The sequence below is a fragment of the Mirounga angustirostris genome, unplaced genomic scaffold (assembly GCF_029215605.1).
Source record: "Mirounga angustirostris isolate CCGP_5_RB_7025 unplaced genomic scaffold, mMirAng1.0.hap1 SCAF_1, whole genome shotgun sequence".
Classification (NCBI taxonomy): domain Eukaryota; kingdom Metazoa; phylum Chordata; class Mammalia; order Carnivora; family Phocidae; genus Mirounga; species Mirounga angustirostris.
The window spans coordinates 11760350-11779304 of NW_026991709.1; the positions used below are offsets into that span (position 1 = coordinate 11760350).

Genomic DNA, 18955 nt, shown 5'->3' on the forward strand with positions numbered 1-18955 from the left:
AAGAGACTGTCGTAAATGCAGCAATGGTCTGGCTTTCCGCTCTGCAACCAAAGCTCAGCCAAATCGGAGCAATGCCGCGTGTGACCGTGAGAAACCAGAGGGGAGAGGCAGGGCTGCCGCCAGGAGCACTTACATTGCTGGCTTGGGTCCGTGTCCGCCGTCAGCTTCACGTAGTTGGAGGGGAAGAGCCCCACCTGGCCGTTGACTTCTCCTCGCCACCAGTCGGGGTCGTCCTTGTTGAGGACGTTGATGATCTGGCCCTTGCTGAAGGCCAGTTCGTCGTCGTTCTGGGCGCTGTAGTCGTACACGCCGATCACCTGGCACACTGCGGGCGACAGGGCCGGGTGAGGGCTGCGGGGCGCGCACGGGGGGTTGGTGTGGGCTCCCGGCCCCCCCACTCCCGCGCGGGACCGCCGCTCTCCGCGGACGGGACGCGGTTAAGCGGCTCAGCTCTCAGGGGCTTTGCAAAACGTGAGGGCATAAAAACCAAGGCGACAGCAGAATCTCACACTAACTCTGTAGCTGGCGTGATACCTTCCTCTTTCTCGTGTTTACACGGCAGCACAAAGTCTCCGCTGATGACTGAATGCGTTCGGAACCGCTTCTGAGAGAGCGGAGGGACGCGCCCCTGGAATGCTGACTGCACAGGACGGCGGTGCATCCTGGGGACTCAGCCACACTGCTCTGCCTCCTTCTTTCTCCCCTCCCCCCACCTTTTTTTAAAAAGTGGGAGGTAATTAATCAACTGACCCGCTCCCCCCAAAATCCAAATCTTACTGAAAAGCAGAATCAGTGTTTTCTTCTGCTACGATCTTTGTGGCTCAAAATCTGGTCTCAAAGGAAGAAATCGCCCCGCTCATGAACGATTCTTCCTCTTCTCGCTTTCCCTCAAACCTGTGGGAGGTTGAACTGCTTTTGTTTCCTGGCCTGAGCACACTTTCGAGAAGTCCGCACAGTTAGGTTGGGCCGCTCCTTAATCTTCCTCAACCAGGCTATCTACGGGTTTAGGTTCTGCAAGTTAACTGAATCACTTTGGCAAATTATTTCTTTGGGTTTCAACCAACCTGATGGAGGGGCTCCCGCCAGGCCTCCCCGAGGGAGAGGGGGTCCAGCTGGCCCCACCCCCTCCGCCCACGGCAGGCCACAGCGCGGGCAGAGAGGCCCAGCTGGGACTGGGAACAGTCCCACTTTGCCAATCCCTGCATTTCTTGCAAAGGCTGCCAAGTTTTCATCGTATTTCACTGGGCATGTATAGCACAGACACAACCGAAAATTCTGCATTTTCCAGAAATGCCACCCAAGGACTGGTGGCTTGAAGACCTGAGGGCAGATTCCTGCTCCCCTAACCTCGCCCATCTCAAATATTACCAAAGCATCTAATTTGGTCTCCTCGGTCAGAAAATAGCCAACAGGCTCAGCCGCGGGGCCCTCTGTTCTTTTGAGTCCTTTAGGGGAACGTGTGCAACATCCTGTCCATTAAGCGAAGCCCCCTCTGTTCACAGGAAATGTCACGGGGCAGTTATTTTAGTCTTCAGTGACCAGCACATTACAACCAACAGACCCCCGTGGCCTCCAGCTCCATCTCCTGACCTATTTAGACCCCAGCCATTTATATTTAGTAGTCCCTTTTTGTCCCCTCACCCCCTAGCCCAAATCCCAATTTAAATAGCTGGAAGGAAACCAAGAGAAAAATCTGGCTTTAATGCCATAGCATTCATGACTCCTTTAAGGAAGAGAGTTCCAACAAGGGCTCTGTTGTACCCAGAACAGCAAAGCTGCTTAGATACTTGGTCCTTTTGAAAAACATATTCCATATCACATTAGTCGGGGATCGGTCCCAGCAAGTACAAGAAGTGTTTCCAGCAGATGCGAGAACCACTCTGAGACACTCCATGAGGAAACCAAGTGGAGGGACTACAGTGACCCGCGGACCGTTTTCCAAGGAGAGATCGTATGCTGCCTACCTGCTGGGAACGCCGTCGGCTTCGGGGGCTCCGTTGGAGTGATTTTGCTTGTCCCGGGGCTTAAAAGTTTTACGTAATTAGCGGGGAACCAGCCTATCTGGCGCTTCTTCCCACGTGCCTAGTAAGACAACAATGACATCAAAATGCTTAAAAGGGTCATGATCGTTCAGGAGACAGCCTACTTTGCAACAGACAGCACCTATAGGTTTACGTAAAACTGCAAACCATCTGGTATGAACAGCAGAATCTCTGAGTTCCTGTATTTCACAACGGAAACACTGCAGCTAAAATTCAAACCGAGGCAGTCATTGGAATGAGTCTGCAGGGGCTGGACTGGGTGGATCCCAATTTGGTGGCACGTATGTCCAGCAGAGAGTGCCCACTCAGGTGGCGCTGGCTCTCGCATGTGACTTTCAGGGGATGCAGAGATGACAGCGAATGCCAACATTACGTATGGATTTGAGGATAATAGTGACGATGCTGATAATAAAATACTATTAATAATAGCAGGCAACACTTCTCGGGTGCTTTTGATGAGTTAGGGCCTGCGTTGAGCATCCCACGTGCATTTACCTGCACACTTACGGAGGGAGAATACTATGACTATTCCCGTTTCCCAGATAAAGAAAGTGACCGCTTCTGGGTCACAAGCCAATTAGTTGTAAGCCAAGAGTCACACTCACGTCTGCGCTCTTCTTATGGGTAACACGAGATGCCATGCGTGTAGCATATACAGGACATGGGGGGTCTAAACCTGACCTTGTTTTCAAAGGGGGTGAGCTGAGACCTGCGCTTCTATGAGGTGGAAGGGTCTAGCTGGGAATCACGGGAAGCGCTACGAGCAGCCAACTATGCCAACGGGAGAAGTCAAATGGTTCATACATGCGTGCGCACACACACATGCACACACACACACAGTAGTTCCAGAAGCAAGACTCTGGTAAAAACAGTTGCCTTTGGGACGCCTGGGTGGCTCAGTCGTTAAGCCTCTGCCTTCAGCTCAGGTCATGATTCCAGGGTCCTGGCATTGAGCCCCGCATTGGGCTCCTCGCTCCGCGGGAAGCCTGCTTCTCCCTCTCCCACTCCCCCTGCTTGTGTTCCCTCTCTCACTGTGTCTCCCTCTGTCAAATAAATAAAAAATCTTTAAAAAAACAAAAACAAAAACAAACAGTTGCCTTCGAGGACAGGGGTGGGAGGGAGACCTTTTCATATCCCCCTTTGCTCACTTTTGAATTTTAAACCCTGGGACTATATTCCCTATCCCCAAAATAAGAAAATAAAACCAAAAGAAGAGAAAACTTCCTCTACCTTAACTCTGCCCTCCCACCTGCCAAATCACGGAGAAGGATCCATCTGGGTTACTTTTAGAACACGGATCAAGTTTCCCTTTCCTTGTGGTCTGATAGACTTCGTGCCCTTGGCTGAAGGACTAAAGCTTTTATTTTTACATGAATCTGCCCATGACTGCAGCCTCTCATTTGCAAGTCCCCACGTGTTCCTCTACCCAGTAGGCCGCCATATGGCTTGCAATGACTCCGCCATGCCCCCACGCCTGCACTTTCACAAGGGCAGAACACGGAGCTCACTGGCAATGTCTTTGCTTGTGTGTCCACAATGAGAGAGCCCCTGGTTAGGGCACCAGATGCCCTCCGGCGCCTGGCAATTCACCCACTTTCTTGGGGATTGTGAGAACTGTTCAAAACTCTCTATTGAGGGAAGCCCGAGTGGCTCCGTCGTTAAGCGTCTGCCTTCGGCTCAGGTCATGATCCCAGGGTCCTGGGATCGAGCCCCGCATGGGTCTCCCTGCTCGGCGGGAAGCCTGCTTCTCCCTCTCCCACTCCCCCTGCTTGTGTTCCCTCTCTTGCTGTCTCTCTGTCAAACAAATAAATAAAATCTTTAAAATTTTGAGCAAGGTGCTAGGAGGGTGAGGACAAAAAAATACGGTTACCACCTTCAAAAAGTTGATAACCTGCATGCAGACGTAAGAAATATGGGTGAAAAGCTAGTAATATCAGCCTCACTATTAAACACCGTGAGTGGGGTGGGCACTGGGACGACCACAGCTCAGGGGAGGGGTGGGAGAGCGCCATTCAATGAGGCTCCAGAGTCTGGGGAGGGCTTGTCTTCAAGCGAGAGCAAATCACCAAAAGCGATGAAGCTGGAACGGAGATGTCACGGACGGCAGCTCAGACTAGCGAGCTCGTGGCTGGGAAGGGGGATCTGTGGCCAGCCTCAGGGAGTGTCAGCACAGCAGGACCAAGAGGAAGTGGGTCCCAGGTGCCCAGATGGGCAGATTCCTGAGCCCGGCAGGTGAATGTGGTCAGCCCTGCTGGACAGGTGTTATGGCTGCCCAAGACAAGCTGAATCTCCAACTACACTCTAGAATGTGCGGTCCATTCTGGCCAAGACACATTCTCTAGTCTTTTATTTTTTAACTAACTGCCCCACATGCACAGAGAGGTACTTATTCTTCAGCTCAGCTCACCACAGTAGCAATCTTCCCCTCCTTGACCAAGGTTTGCCTCGACAAAATGGCCAAATGAGGACACGGGGACACATACACACACACACACACACACCGCACGGGAACTAAGCATACTGTGATGCACAGATGTGGCTTCCGTACCACACCTTATAATGAACGATGGCAAGCTCGGCTTCCATAATGTCATGACACGTGAGGAGGACCCTGCGGGCGCCCCTCATTATGACTTCTCACTCTCCCAACACTCACTCTCAGACTTCAGGAGTCAAGCAAATCTGGATTCATCTTTCAGGGACTCCTTAGCTCTCACAGCTCTGCTACAGGCTGCCCGAAGCTTAGAAAGCAAACACATGGACTCAGATGATGGGGCATCTCTTGATAGCCAAGCACAGGACGAGGTGGTGCGGGGCTGTGCTGTACTTTGCAAGGACATCATAGCCCTTTGGAAATTTTACACATTGAAATCCGGACAGAGAATTTTAAACAAACGGAAAGGACACTCACTTGCAGCTCTCCTTCCCACCAACCGCCTGGGTTCTTTTTTCGGATCAAAATCAGCTGACCAGGGGCCAGAGTCAGCTGCTCAGGACCTGTGGCAGCATAATAGGCAATAACCTGCGCGATTTCTGGAAAATAAGACCAAACATCGCGGCGCGGTGTTACGGTCAGGAGGAGAAATCCTAGAAGATGCAGCCACCTCCCAGGTTCACAGATCATCAGCACCAAAGCCAATGCCCTGGGCTGCTTTTCTGCTCAATGAATGAAGACGGCTCACTCAGTGGTCCCCGTTCCACGACCTACGATCCAGAGGCGGCATTCAAGGGCTCGGCTGAACTTTTGGTTCTGCTCTAGGACCTCCTCATCACCCCTCAGAACTTCTTTACCAAACTTCCCTCCACGAACCCCATTCTTGCCCCCCAGTTCCCACACCTTCTGTCCCAGCCCCTCCCACAATTGCTGCAAACGCCCTGCTGCCCACAGCGGGGGCCTCGTTCCTCCACACCCCGCCCTCCACCCCGCAGTGCGAGCACCCAGTACACTCACGGGTGGGTACGTGAATAAAGGAACTCAAGTGGAGCTTCCCCCCCTGACAAGGAAGTAGAAAGAGGAATTCTATTTTCTCCAGAAACTTTTGGGAGAGTGGCGCTAGCTGATTTAGACGTTGTAGCTTTAGATGCTCAGCCCCACCCACATGGCCATTTTCTCTGTGGCTCACATTTTGAGGGGGATCCTTGAATATCAGGTGGGAATCATGTCAATGCACGTTTACTTTTACTTCAAGTTAAAAAAAAGAATTGGGAGTTAAGAAGAGAATTTTAGGCAAAAACAGTTCAGCACAGGGGAAAAAAAAAAAAACCCACATAAACAGTTCTGTATTTTCCCTAAATGTTAAAAATCTCATGGGAAAAATTCCAGCAGTACCACAGACCAGACTCTGAAAAGTACATTTCTACTGGCAGAGGAGGTCGAGTACGAAAAAACAAAATCCCTCTCTGACTGAATTCTGGCATTTATGCAGTGACTGCTTTCGGAACTTCTAGAAGCAATATGGAACAAACTGTTCTGCTCCTCCACACTCTCCCCCCATCCTAACAGATCTTGAAAGAAAGAAGGAATGAGGGAAAGCAAGTAAGAAAGAAAAGAGGTAAAAAGACCCCCCTGTCCTCTGATGGTACTTCCTCCTGCTCAAAAAGCACATTAGCAACCCCCTCTGACCCTGTTCTGCCATCGGCCGCCGTCCACCAAGCCCAGTGCACCAGGCTGTCAGGGGGCAGGCCCGGCCCTGCCAGATGCTTTGGGCTGACCAGGCAAAGCAAGAAAGAGGCCAGCTTACATACACCTCAGCCCCACTGAGAGTCCTCGCTGGGAAATCTGTGCTGGGGGTAAGAATTCTCCCCTCACACGCCAAGGACTAGCTCTAGACTCCAAGAGTTTCTGGTGTGGAGAGAGTCCAAATGAGTGTCCTATTTGGCCTCCGATTTTCCTGCTCCTCAAAGGACCTGGCATGCACAGCCAGCAATCTGCCCCCAGCATTCTTTTCTGTCTTTTGTGTGCCTGAGGAGCTCTCTGGCTTCAGTACAAAGTTAAGCCCATCTGGACCCTTTGGAATGACAATTCAAAATGTAAAACACTCACAATTAAAACAGAGATGGGGACCCAGGTGTTCCAGTGTCTGGAGGCTGACTAAAATCCTATGACAACCCGAGAACCCACTTTTCCTTGTCAGGTAAGCCCATCTGGAGCTGAGCACCAGACCCAGAAACACCAGACCCCCCTGGGAGCCTGCCAGGGATGCCCCATCTACATCTCCTCCAGACACAATAGCAAAAACGCTCAAATGACCTAGAGGTGGAGGACATGCCATACAAACCTTATTGTTTCACATCTGCTTCTTTCCCCTCGCGTTCATGGTACTATTTGTAGAACACGTGATTTTGTTTCCATTAACTACAGCACTGAATTCAGAGGGATGACTGTAATTTCGTACCTTCAGTGTGTACCTGAGGAAAACCACCCCATGGCTTCTAAATTAATGGGACCTCTACTTTGCTCTTTGAACCCTGGCCACTATTTGTCCTGGGACTGAACTGTGCTGTCAGGAGAGGAAATGAGCCCCCTGGACCTCGCACGGGGTGAGGACATGGTGGCTACGCCCATATCTTAAAGCTCCACGCGTTACAACTTGCCACCACCTTGCCTGACTTACTTCTTCGCAACCCACGAGAACATTCTGTCTAGCGACGTCCCCTCTCCCCATGTGTGAAGCAACAGCTAGAGTGCATCACCATGTACACATTGTGAATGGATTCCGAGAGAAGGCTAAACTCCAACCCCTCTTAAGAAAGATTCTGTTGTCTTCCCTTCCAGGCTTCCGGCCCTCCGAACAAAGATTGGGAGCAACTATCAATCACATTCAAAACATTGAAAAATAAGCATCAGGGTTTGTAACTTACCAGGTTTTTTTCCTAAACTCCCTGTTTTCCCAGCAGTTCCAGAGCCCTTAAAACAGAGCAAAAGGTCTCATTTGCATACTGCAGAGTTTGGGTCATGCAACTTAAAACACGATCAATGATGATACAAGCCCGCTCAAGCCCCCGGCGCCCCCTGCGCCCCTGCTCATTCTGGGGGAACACAGCAGCACTGTATCTGCTGCCATCAGATGGGTATCAGGAAAACATGGGATAAAATAAGTACTTTCAACACACAGCTTTCACCCTCTTCTTTAGAGAAAAGTGAGCACAGGAGGTGGTACCGTAGCATCCCAGAGTGCTCGGGAGTTGCCTATGGGTAGCACAGGTGTATCCTGTCCCTGGGTCAACCCCAACAGGGGGTGCCGGGCGAGGACGACTATTAGTCTAGGTCCTAAACACTGAGCTCCTGCTTATGTTCAAATGGTTATTAAATTATTTCACGCATAAAAACTACAGAGACTCTGACATCCAGGAGCCTAACACCCAGATTTACTACGTAAAATATTAATATTTTGCTACACTTGCTTTAGAGTTTTGTTGTTTTTTTTTTTAAATAACGGAAACAGCATAGTGGCAATTCAAACACGCCTCCCCCCATCCCATTCATCTCTTTATCCACAGAGGAAGCCACTCTCCTGCGTATCCTTTCCGCCCAAATCTTACACTGTTTAAACACTGAAATTCCTCTATCAATGCTGGATGCACAATCCATAGAAGCAGACCACAGTTTTTTTTGTTTTTGGCAACTATTAATTGTTCCAAAAGTGCTCTGGGGTTGAATTCCTTTATGGATACTCATGGAATTTTAAACTAGCTGAACAAGCCAACAGGGACTTCGAGTCAGGACAGGGGCCAGACTAATCTGTCATTACTGAGTGCTTTATTCTGAACTGATTTTCATTCTTGAGTCCCTATCTGGCAGTAAATTAGGTATTCCAATCAAGACAAAACAAAAAAGGCTTAATAAAGTAAATGACAGTTACTGTAAGAATTAAAACATGCATTTATCTAACTTATCATAGTCCCTTCATTTTGGTTATTGAAACTTAATAAGCATTTCCCAGGGAAAGCTTGAGTTACAATTTTTTACTCTGATTACAATTTCTGTATTAACAAAATATGTAATACCAATCTTCCTTGCTATTTTTATAGGCTGCATATCAAAATGAAGGAATACTAATGAAACAAGATTCCAAATGACCAGTTAACTTTCCCAGTATGGACTTATAATACACTCCCTATAGTCCATAAAAGGAACAAGGCATTTTTGGCAACACCCAATGATAGAGTCCAAATAGCTTCAGTGTGTTCCCCACTTTTTTTTTAAGTAGGCTCTATGCCCAACCTGGGGCTTGAACTCACGACCCCGAGATCAAGAGTCACATACTCTACTGACTGAGCCAGCCAGGGGCCCCGGTGTGCTCCCTCTTTAACACCACAGCCAGCACATAAACTAAGACATAATCAGAGGGCCAGGTTCTGTCCTGGCACCCCTCAGGAATGCAGCAGAAAAGCATGGGTATGGGTCACGGCCTTTCTCCTACAGAGAAGGGAAGCCAGGATAGCACAACCTCCCCCATGCCCAGAGGGGCAATTCTGGTATCTGAGGCTGGGTCTAAGAAATTTTCCTTAGACACTGAACTCTGTATCCGAGGAGAAGGAACGAGCTGACTTTTTAGGTTTTTTCATCATTGTGGAATAACGTAGCTAAATGTCTGTCCAAAACCTCTAGCACTGTTGGTTCTTCTGTGGCTCATATTTTAAGACCGTGGTTAAAAAGCACCTTATAACTCAGCTTACCTTTAAAAAAATGTCAGGTTGTTTTTCAACTTACTGATTTCAGATGTGTGTGTGTATGTGTGTGTGTGTTTTATAGAAAACTGTAATTTATCAAAATACAATATGAGTAATGGCTTTGGTCTTTTACTTGATCCAAAAGGTAGTCACTCTAAGAGTCTTCATGCCTAGTGGTAGAAACTGAGTTTAGTTTTAGTTTTCCCCCTGCACTCCTGAAATATCATCTGTATGATTCTTACTGGATCCGACTGGATTCCTGGCGAGAAGCCCAGGTCTCCCCTCTCCGGGTCTGCAGAGGACAATTTGCCGGCTGTCCTACCCGAGAGAAGCACTTTCTTTCTACCAGGTTCTGCCAAATCCTCTAAGGGTAAGCAGACTCAGGCAAATCCCTCCCTGGGCGTCTCAGTAAGCTGAGACTTACAAGCAAGACCACAGCAAGGGAAAACAAAACAAAACAAAACAAAAACAAAACAAACCCCCCCCCAAACAGCTAAAATGACACTCCCTGAAAAAACAAAACCCAAGCAAAATAAAAACTACTCCTGGGCACCGCAGGGAAGGCGAAGGACTGCAGCGTGGGGCCAGGCTCCAGGCTCCCAAAGCAGCTGCAGGTTCCGGGGCCTATGGACCAGCTCAAGGTCCACCCTCGTATTGGCGTGCCGATGACAGAGGAGCTTTGTCCCCCTGGCTTACACCTGAGAAAGCCGGTGTTAAAACAAAAACAAAAAAAAAAAGAAAAAGAAAAAGAAAGAAAGAAAGAAAGGGAAAAAAAGCCAATTCTTGTTGGTTTCTTTATGTGCAATGGGTCTGTTAAATGACTGCACTGATTTACCTTGAAATTCTCCACTAACTTGAAACTGGGCACTATGGACAGGCTCCCAATACTCTGGCGGTGGGCCCACCCCACCATCCCATTAAACTCGCACCACCTCAAGACCACTTGCTCTGTAACTGGATTTTTAGGGCCCCATGTAGCAGCAATGGGAGCCATTTCTGATTGATAAGCCTAATAGCATTTAGAATAAATTCAGGCCCTGATCAATGGGCCTGAGATACTAAGGCCCAGCCCAAAGTGTTATCCATCTCTTAAATCTTACGTCTTCCTAATGTGTAGGTAAAAATGTAACTTTTAGAAACTCTCTACTGCCCAATATCCTGGGGCCCGAATCACCAAAATCCTTTTGTTTACATGGGTGAAATACTGCTGTGTGCCCTTCTGTGAGTATCCCGGATCAGTGACCCCGAATACCTAATCAAGCACGTTCACTCCAAATCCTAAGTCAGTCACATGCAGGACAGAGATGAATACTGAACATTAATGCAGTTGGTGCAGACCGGCCTCCGCTCGGCCCCAGGGAGATCTTCTGCCTGTGGGAAGCCAAGGCCAACCCTGCAGCACCAAATGACAAGTTCAAACAGTTACGGGTCACTCTGTTATTTGCTGTCAAGTTCCCGGAACTTAGCCAAACCCATCAAAGCGTTCCACCGTCAAATATCGTGACTCTGCAAAGAGAATCACCACACAGAAAGGGAGAGGAAACAGTTAATGTGGGTTTACCTCTGAGTCCTTAAGCCTCACATAGTTAGAAGGGAAGACTCCGGACTTGTCGCCCACTGTTCCTGTCCACCAGTCACCATCTTTCTTGGTAACCAAAATCACATCCCCTTGCTGAAAGGTTAAATCGCCTTGCTCAGAACTCTCGTAAGTGTACATGGCAATAAATTCTGGTGGGGAGAAATATTGAGATACGGAGAGAGCTTGATTGTTTACAGAAATCCCAGACAGCTTTGCAAACGCAAGTTTATGAATAAGGAGGTTAGGATAAGATGCATTCAAGAGAAAGGCTTGTCACAGATAAAACAGAACTGCAGAACCCCCTGGACTCCAAATTCCCCAACTGCACATAAACATTCAGGAACTGCAGACAGGGGACAATTCCTGTGAAGACCCAGCCATGTGAACAAAAAAGGCCAACTGCATGTCTACCAACCCTGAGTGCCAGGAGTGAGCTATAATTTTAAGTGGAAATGGCTTTTACGTTTACTTTTAACTAACATTTACTGAGTAGTCGTGCTGAGCGCTGATTTAGATGCACGGACACACAGGCTCTTGTACCCACATAGATATCTGTATTTCCATTTGAAGGGTACCAAGTCACAGTTCTGAAAAAGTTTTAGATACAGTACAACCTTTATGTAAATTAAATAAGACACGCTGTTCATCATTCAAGCGCCTGAGTGAAAACTTAGGCCCTTTTGTGCCATATACACAGAAATTTTCCTTAGACACTGAACTCTGTATCCGAGGAGAAGGAAAGAGCTGACTTTTTAGGTTTTTTCATCATTGTGGAATAACGTAGCTAAATGTCTGTCCAAAACCTCTGGCACTGTTGGTTCTTCCGTGGCTCATATTTTAAGACCGTGGTTAAAAAGCACCTTATAACTCAGCTTACCTTTAAAAAATGTCAGGTTGTTTTTCAACTTACTGATTTCAGATGTGTGTGTGTATGTGTGTGTGCTGTTAAAACACAAAATAAAGATATATGCTATTATATATTATATATGCTATTTAGTTAAAAACGGGCATCTACTTGTCATTCAGGTGCACAAACAGGTAGGTGGACTGATAACAAAAGTAATGTCTACTCAATCCCAGAAAATAAGCAAATCTTTCTGAACAAGTTGAAAAGAAATCTCAGTTTCTTACATTTTATTATTCACATCTTAAAGGATAAGAACTAATGTTCCTTACGTCTTGCATGTGAAGGGTGTGCATTCCAGAGGAAAATTTTCTTCTGAATTACAAAGAGTTGATTTTGCTAAGGCTCAGAAACCAAATCACACTCTCCGAAAGATCACTAGACACAAAATTCTAGACCGCTACACTAGGTGCTGGATAAAAGATTTACAGAGAGCTGAACCTAGGTTTCTTGCTTCCACTTTTTCTCCATTTTATCCTAGGCCTTTGGGTATTTTTAAAAAAGTAATTAAAAAAAAAATCACCATTTACCTACTCAGAAAGTTCATTTTCATGATGGGTGATGCCTGTTTCTGGCTAAAACTTCAGAGGGAACCCTTAAATTCAGAGCCTAGCGTTAATTAATAGGCAGAAATTTAGTTTGGAGGAATCCTTTTGGCTCATTTTAAGAGCCTCTGCAGGGGGTACTAATGAAAGCTAAAACAAACACAAAAAAACACAAAGCCCCCTAATGCGAGCGCTAATGTTGGCAGCTTTCCATCGTGGGAGAGCCCTCCAAGGGCTGAGTCAGCCTCAGCAGCTCAGCCTGCAGGCTGGTGGGGTGCGGACCCCACGGCACACACAAGATCACCCGAATGTTCGAGGGAGAACAGGAGCCTCTCTGTCTTGAGTCCTCCGGCGCGGCAAATGCACACCTCCACAGTTAAAACTGGAAAAATGATTTCCCGCACGTGGAAATCAAAGTCTGGCGCTCTTGCCAAGGACATTCTTTTTTTCATTAATATCATTCCTTCTCCTGATTTCTCAGTACTCTGATCCTTCCCTTTTGGTGTTGCTCTGTTAATTGCCCCTTAGCTCGTGTTCGGCCAGTTAAGATAGGATCCTTCGCAGATCAATACTTTTCCCAGTGATTCCTGCACTGAGAAGTCACTTGCTCAAAAAAGGATCCAAATTTTGAAGTTACTTTCAAAATGCTTACGAAACTTCAGAAGCATGAACTCTGGCTGAACCTACGGCTGCACTGTAAGGTACCAAGGAGACTGGAAAAGACTGTGGCTTTGCTTGCCCCGCGATGCACACTGGTATCTGGGAAGCTGCTGCCGGGCTCAGTGGGGACCGCCTCCGGAGACATTTACCACAGGGCACTGGCCATTCCCAAGCCGGCATTCTAAGAGCTACCCAAACTGACAAATCTACTTAATCTGGCGTGTGGTTTACTTTAAATGTGACTGCCTTTAATGCAGTATGAATAAGGGGCTCATTAATATATACAGACAGCTTTTCTCTGAACGTCAACTGCCAAGTTCTTCCACGCCACTCCGGAAGGCCAGCGATCTCTCTCCTAGTGTTTCCTAATATTCCTAAATCATCTGACAATGGATGTAATAAATGTCAGCGGGGATTAGAATCTCTCTCTGTTACCCAACTTTAAACGTGTGTGTGGTTCACCTGTGACCTCTATAGTGAGGCCTCAAGGGATGAGGCCTCTGTACATGTTTCAGAACAAATCCGCATTCATCATTCATCGGCACTGCTCCTAGACGAGAATGCTACTGCATTGAGTGGCTCTCCATCAACAATCCGGGAAACGGGGCAAAAAGGCAAGAACACTAGCGGACGCTCACTGACTTCTCCTAATTGCTTGACACAGATGATCTCATAATCCTTTGTAATAACTTCCTACCTGAAGGGGTGGTCAGTATGCCCACTTTACAGATGAGGAACTGAAGGCATGATCAAGAGTACATGGCTACTAGGCGAGAGCCAGGGTATAAACTTCAGCCCTCCGAGGAGACTTAATTGGAGAGAATACACTGAATTTGGGCAGAATCGTAAAATTTGCTTTGTACAAAATTGACCACACACGCTGTGTTTAAAAGAGCTTTTTTGTGCCTCGTTCTGCTAACAGTGGATAAACACTCATTCAGATGACTGATAAGAGTGTATAAACAGAACTCTGCTAATGATCGTTTTGGTGGGAACAGCAAAAAAGGGATCCAATAAAATGCTGGATTTGTTTGGCAGTGATGAGGTTTATAGCTGTATCTATAAACTACAAAAATTTTGCTTCTTGAATTCCTTTTGGAAAAGTTAACTGTGTTACTGTGAGTCTGAAAGACCACTGAACAACCTTAATCCTTGCTGTCTCCACTCAAACAACTGGTTTCATAATTCTGTCTTTCACCAGGCACACTTTCTGAGGAATGCAACAACCCCACGATGGCGAAGAAACTAAATCAAACACGCTATATTCATAGAATTTATCTGAGGAACCCATGAAAAATTAGTATACAACTGGGTAGACCTCTGTTAACTCGGAGCACTGATCAGACTTCTGGTGGAAAGCCCATCAGCTTCAGGTAGCACTCTACAATTAGATGGGAACGGCTACACTGAATGCAGGGAAGACGGGAGATTTTTACCATGAGAGCCCAGGTTATGTGGGTTTCGTTCATTTTAAACCCCTTGCCGTGTATCGGCATGGGCAATCCTCAGAATTATGTTCATGAGGTAGACCAGGAAATAAAGCAATTAATTATTTGTGTCTCAAAATGACATCTTTAGGCCTAAGTCATCTGGTGTGGTTATTTCCCAGGAACCGAAAATCGGAGCTTCTCTGTTTCCTTTGAGGTGGCAGAGTTTGCTGGGACAGCTTTACTTGACCATGTCGTTACAGTTTTAAAACAACACACTGATGTACGGGTCAGTGGGGAATGGGCTCTATTCGGGGAAGCAGTGACCACAATTTGGCCAAAGAGATGCTCACGAAACGGGATCCCGAGCGACGCCGATGGGCCTCTTTCAAAGGTCAAAGGGCTCATGACCAATATCATGACAAGATTCGGTGTTTATGATCAATATTATCGGATACTGTTCTGAAAGTCTTCATGAGGTACTCTGCTTCTGTGAAGATCTAACCTTGCATTTTACCTCATCCTAGAACACACCGAGCATCAATCAGTGTAGCCTATTTTAAAGGGAAATTCCATCTCATTTCAAACATTTACTGTTTCTGTGACGTGAGCCCCTCGACCCTCCTGAAGAGCATCATTAGCCTCAGGTTCTCTCACCTTCTCCTGAGACGGCTGGCTTGGCTGCTGGTGAAGCTACTCTCTTCAGACTAGCAGGACTTTCTGAAGAACCAGAATCCATGCTGGAAGAGGTGGGAAGAGAAAGTATTTTAATTTTTATCTTCAAAGAAATGAATACAAATGACATTGATTTTCCTTTTTCTTTTTAAAACTGCTTAATGTTTAAAACTCTGGACCATCTACAGCAGAAACAGGTGCACTTGGCTAAGTGAAAACACGGAACGTGCAGCAGAGGCAGGATTCTGAGCCTGCATTCTTGTTTTTCAGCGCTTGCTACGCTGGGTGCGCAGCCCACGTACTGGTCTATTTCCAAGCATGAAGGATAGATGCTCGTCCACGATTTTTTGCTATTTTTATCTCCTTGAAGCTCATAATTTGTTTCGAGCACCTTCATGACTCCAATAATTGATCTACAACCTTTACGTTAAATTAGGATCCATGCTCTAAGGTTCCTAACAAAAAAGAGAGAATTCATTCTTTCCATTATTTCCCCAAAAGCTTTGGGCCTCTAAGTCTTCGTGTGTATCTGGCAAAAGTACTGGGTACCAGGCACGAAGAGAGGCTTACTCTCCGACAGAGCCACACGAATGTTCCAGGTCTCAGAGTAGAATTGCCTCTTACAGAAGTCACTGAAAAACAAGATACGCAGCCTTCCACAAGTGAAAGGGAAAAAAATGACCACTTATTTGTCAGAGGCCGCCTTCTGCTGGCACGTCCCCTAACTTCTGGCGTTAGAGGATCTGGAAGACAAAATTATCCTGCAATCCCATCTGTGAATCTTAACCAATGCAAGCAATACTTTAATGCCTAACATTATTTTCATCTAACAGAAGCAGACAAACACAAAAATACCTTGTAGATTTCCTTATGGGCCCTGAAATGAGTTTCACGTAAGACTTGGGGAACCAACCCTTCTGACCTTGAACTTCTCCAAACCACCACATGTCTTGCTGTTCCAGGACGGTGATGACATCATTTTTGTTAAAATTTAAGTGGTTGTCTTTTTTGGCTCTCCAAGGATACAGGGCTTGGGCTTGTAGTCCCTCCACCTTCTCGCCCTTGTACGGAAACACATAAAGGACCTCTCGTTACTCCGTGATCGGTCACTGACTCAGGACGCTCCTTCCCAGCAAGCGCACGCACACACACACACACGCACGCACACACACACACGCACCTGGCCACAAAGGACCCTGCTTCGGTGTAGCATGGGTACTGGATGCGTCCCTGCGTCTTAGGAATGGCTTCTCTTCAAAAGGAGAGGCGCAAACCTGCCAACCTAATCACAAGGCCATTGTCTGGCCATCTCAAACGCCCCCTTTCAATAAGCCAGGAGATCGTATTTATTTTGTGGCACCTGGCTGTGTGCCTTTTCTATTTGGTTCCATTTTAACCCCCGAGGGGCCCAGGGTACCCCTCCCCCGGATTCAGGCATTTGGTGGAAGACTGATAGGGGAGCAGAAAGCTTATGGAACCTCAAGGGATAACGAACTGATATCTGAGTTTAGGTGGACACAGGAAAATATGCCCTGCGTTGGACTGCGCTTGTTTTAGTTCCTTTTTAGGGACACGGGGCGTAAACGCATTGTGATCCATGCCAACATCTACATGCAAAGGCAACGTGAGGTTATTACAAAGAGGAACGAAATGCCACCTGCCTGCTCCAAATAATTTAGGTTAAAAGACTTTATTAACCATAAAAAGGGACAGTACGCTATTCTTAGTGAAGACTTCACAATTAATGGGGAAGAAAGAGATACACGCAATGATCTAGACCACCTGGTAGAATGAAATCTACCACAAAGAGGCTCCAACTATTCACTGTGGGAAGAGAGAGGAAAGAGGACTGAATTCTGCCCACGGGCAACAGGGACAATTTCACGGAGGCTGCGGCACCGGAGTTGGGCCTTGAAGGGCGAGAAGGACTGGGCGAGCTAGGGCTTCGGAAGAAGGGCGCTCCAGGCCGACGGCACGGCACAGGCCAAGGCCTCGAGGTGGTGCACAGCAAAGGGTCCAGGAAGAGGAGCATAGTCTTGGGGTGCATGGAGCCTAGTTTCCTGGAGGGGTGTAGTAGGAGATGAGGCTGGAAAGGCAGGGTGAGCCATTTATTATCTTTTTAAAAACTGTAACGTAAAACCATTACAGTATCTTAAGATAATACTAAAAAAATACAACGTCAACTTTCAAGCATATGTGAAAATGGACAGACACAAAAGATGATGCCCAAAGACAGCTCCTTTAGGACCAACGCGTACTTGCCTTTAGCGGACACTGTCCTTTCGACGCTCGATGGTGAGTATTTATATGTCAAATAGCCCCAGCAGCCAGGTTGACAACCTCTCCACCCCTGGTCTTCCTGGGTCCTCACCTTCTCAAACCTACCACGTCCCTCCTCCCTCCCATCTCGGCTGCACACCTCCTTCAAGTCTCACAGATTCTCTGTCTCCCATTTTCTTCCCTCGGCTTGCGGGAGCCCCCCGTCCCCACAGTCCTCTGGCTTGTGGCTCTTTTGTGCTGTCCAATCCTCCCAGTTCCTTCCATTCATTCCTCTGCCAAGCCTGGGCCCCCAGGTTAGCCATTTCGACTGCGTGGGCCCTCCCTGGCGTCTCATAAGCTCTTCCCCCGAGACGCCCTCCCTGTGCCTGCCTTGTCAACCCTTCCCTGCGGACACAAGCGAATAACCCAGCCTGGGGCCGGACATAGCCTAGACTCGGGGTTGGAACCCTATGTGTGTCAGTAATTTCGTGACTCTGGACAACCGCTTCATCTCCCTAGGCCTCAGTTTCCACCTTATAAAACAGAAACACTTCCTCTAAAAGGTTAAGGAAGTTTAATGAATCTATCCCTAGTATTGCTGTAGTAGTAACAATTACCATAGTAGCAGCTTCTCTTTCTACTGCTCTTTCTAGTCTGGACCAGACTGCAGTATGGCTGCAGGGAGCTGAGATAAAGTGCAGGGACGACCAGTTAGAGATTCAGGTTAAATCCCGCCCAGAAATCCTTCACTCTTCTTAGCTGATTTTGTGCACTCCGCAGCCCTCAGGATCCCCTCCCGAGAAGGTGGCCACACTGTGCCACCTGAATTCCTTTTTCTCCTTTATCTTTCTCCAGTCTCTCTTCACTCTCCCTCTCCCAGAAGAAGAATCCTGTCTTCTTTCTGCACCCTGCATGCGCTTCCCACCCCCCACCATGGCGTTCTTGGGGCCTGACTTGCGGTTCCTTTCTCCCTGGTGCCCTCCCTCCGCTCTGCTCCCGTGATTCCGGGGTCACAAACCTCTTCACTCGCTCACCCTCTCTGCCTCCCCCACTCTTCGCTATCGGTTTATCCTACTCCATCCCAGGTCCCAGGTCACTCTTCTAGCCACAATGACTGCTCTCTTGGCCTGGTCACCACCCCCCTTTCTGCAAACAGCCAAGCCGGGACAGAAGCAAAGGGAAGGAACCCCTCCGGGCGGGAGCTCCTCCTCCTCTCCTGGGTTGCAGAACACACACACTCTGCCTGTTTTCCATTTTCTCGCTCTGTTCTCTTTTTTGAAGAGCTCATACGTGGCCTCAGAGCTGATCTACGTTCCGACTGCCCGCTGGACGGGCCCACCTGGTGCCCCACGTTCACCTTAAACTAAACACATCTACAACCTGCTCCTCCAACTAAAAATCACTTTCTCTTTGTGCCCCCGTTTCTCTCTGAGGTCAAATCCTTTCCTCAATCCCCCACCACTCTCCTTTCCTTTGGCTCCAATAGGAGTGTGACTTGGTCCTGCTTAGTTGCACCTCCCCACGAACCTGCTCCAGGTCAGAAGCTGTCCCCCCACCCCCAAATGCTTGCCCAATGGGCACTTGCTCTGTTTGATCATTTATAGACATTCCTTTATCTTTACTGTTTTAAGTCAATGACTGCTTTATTGTATGGAGTAGTAATATTCAGAATTAACTACTTTATCCTGTTC

General features: G+C 47.6%; 1 protein-coding gene across 6 annotated transcripts in view; it reads right to left on the reverse strand.

Annotated features, from left to right (window-relative positions):
* ITSN1 (intersectin 1) overlaps positions 1-18955 on the reverse strand; it is a 214063-nt gene that overhangs the window by 46486 nt on the left and 148622 nt on the right. For 5 of the 6 annotated variants that reach the window (XM_064579188.1, XM_064579191.1, XM_064579187.1 and 2 more), the window contains 7 exons: positions 15861-16066; positions 14988-15070; positions 10777-10943; positions 7404-7449; positions 4954-5075; positions 1965-2082; positions 134-325 (listed from right to left, as the gene is read on the reverse strand). In XM_064579188.1, the coding sequence (XP_064435258.1) occupies positions 134-325; positions 1965-2082; positions 4954-5075; positions 7404-7449; positions 10777-10943; positions 14988-15070; positions 15861-16066 (934 nt within the window). The remainder of the gene's footprint in view (positions 1-133; positions 326-1964; positions 2083-4953; positions 5076-7403; positions 7450-10776; positions 10944-14987; positions 15071-15860; positions 16067-18955) is intronic. The other variant, XM_064579196.1, reaches the window with a different exon arrangement.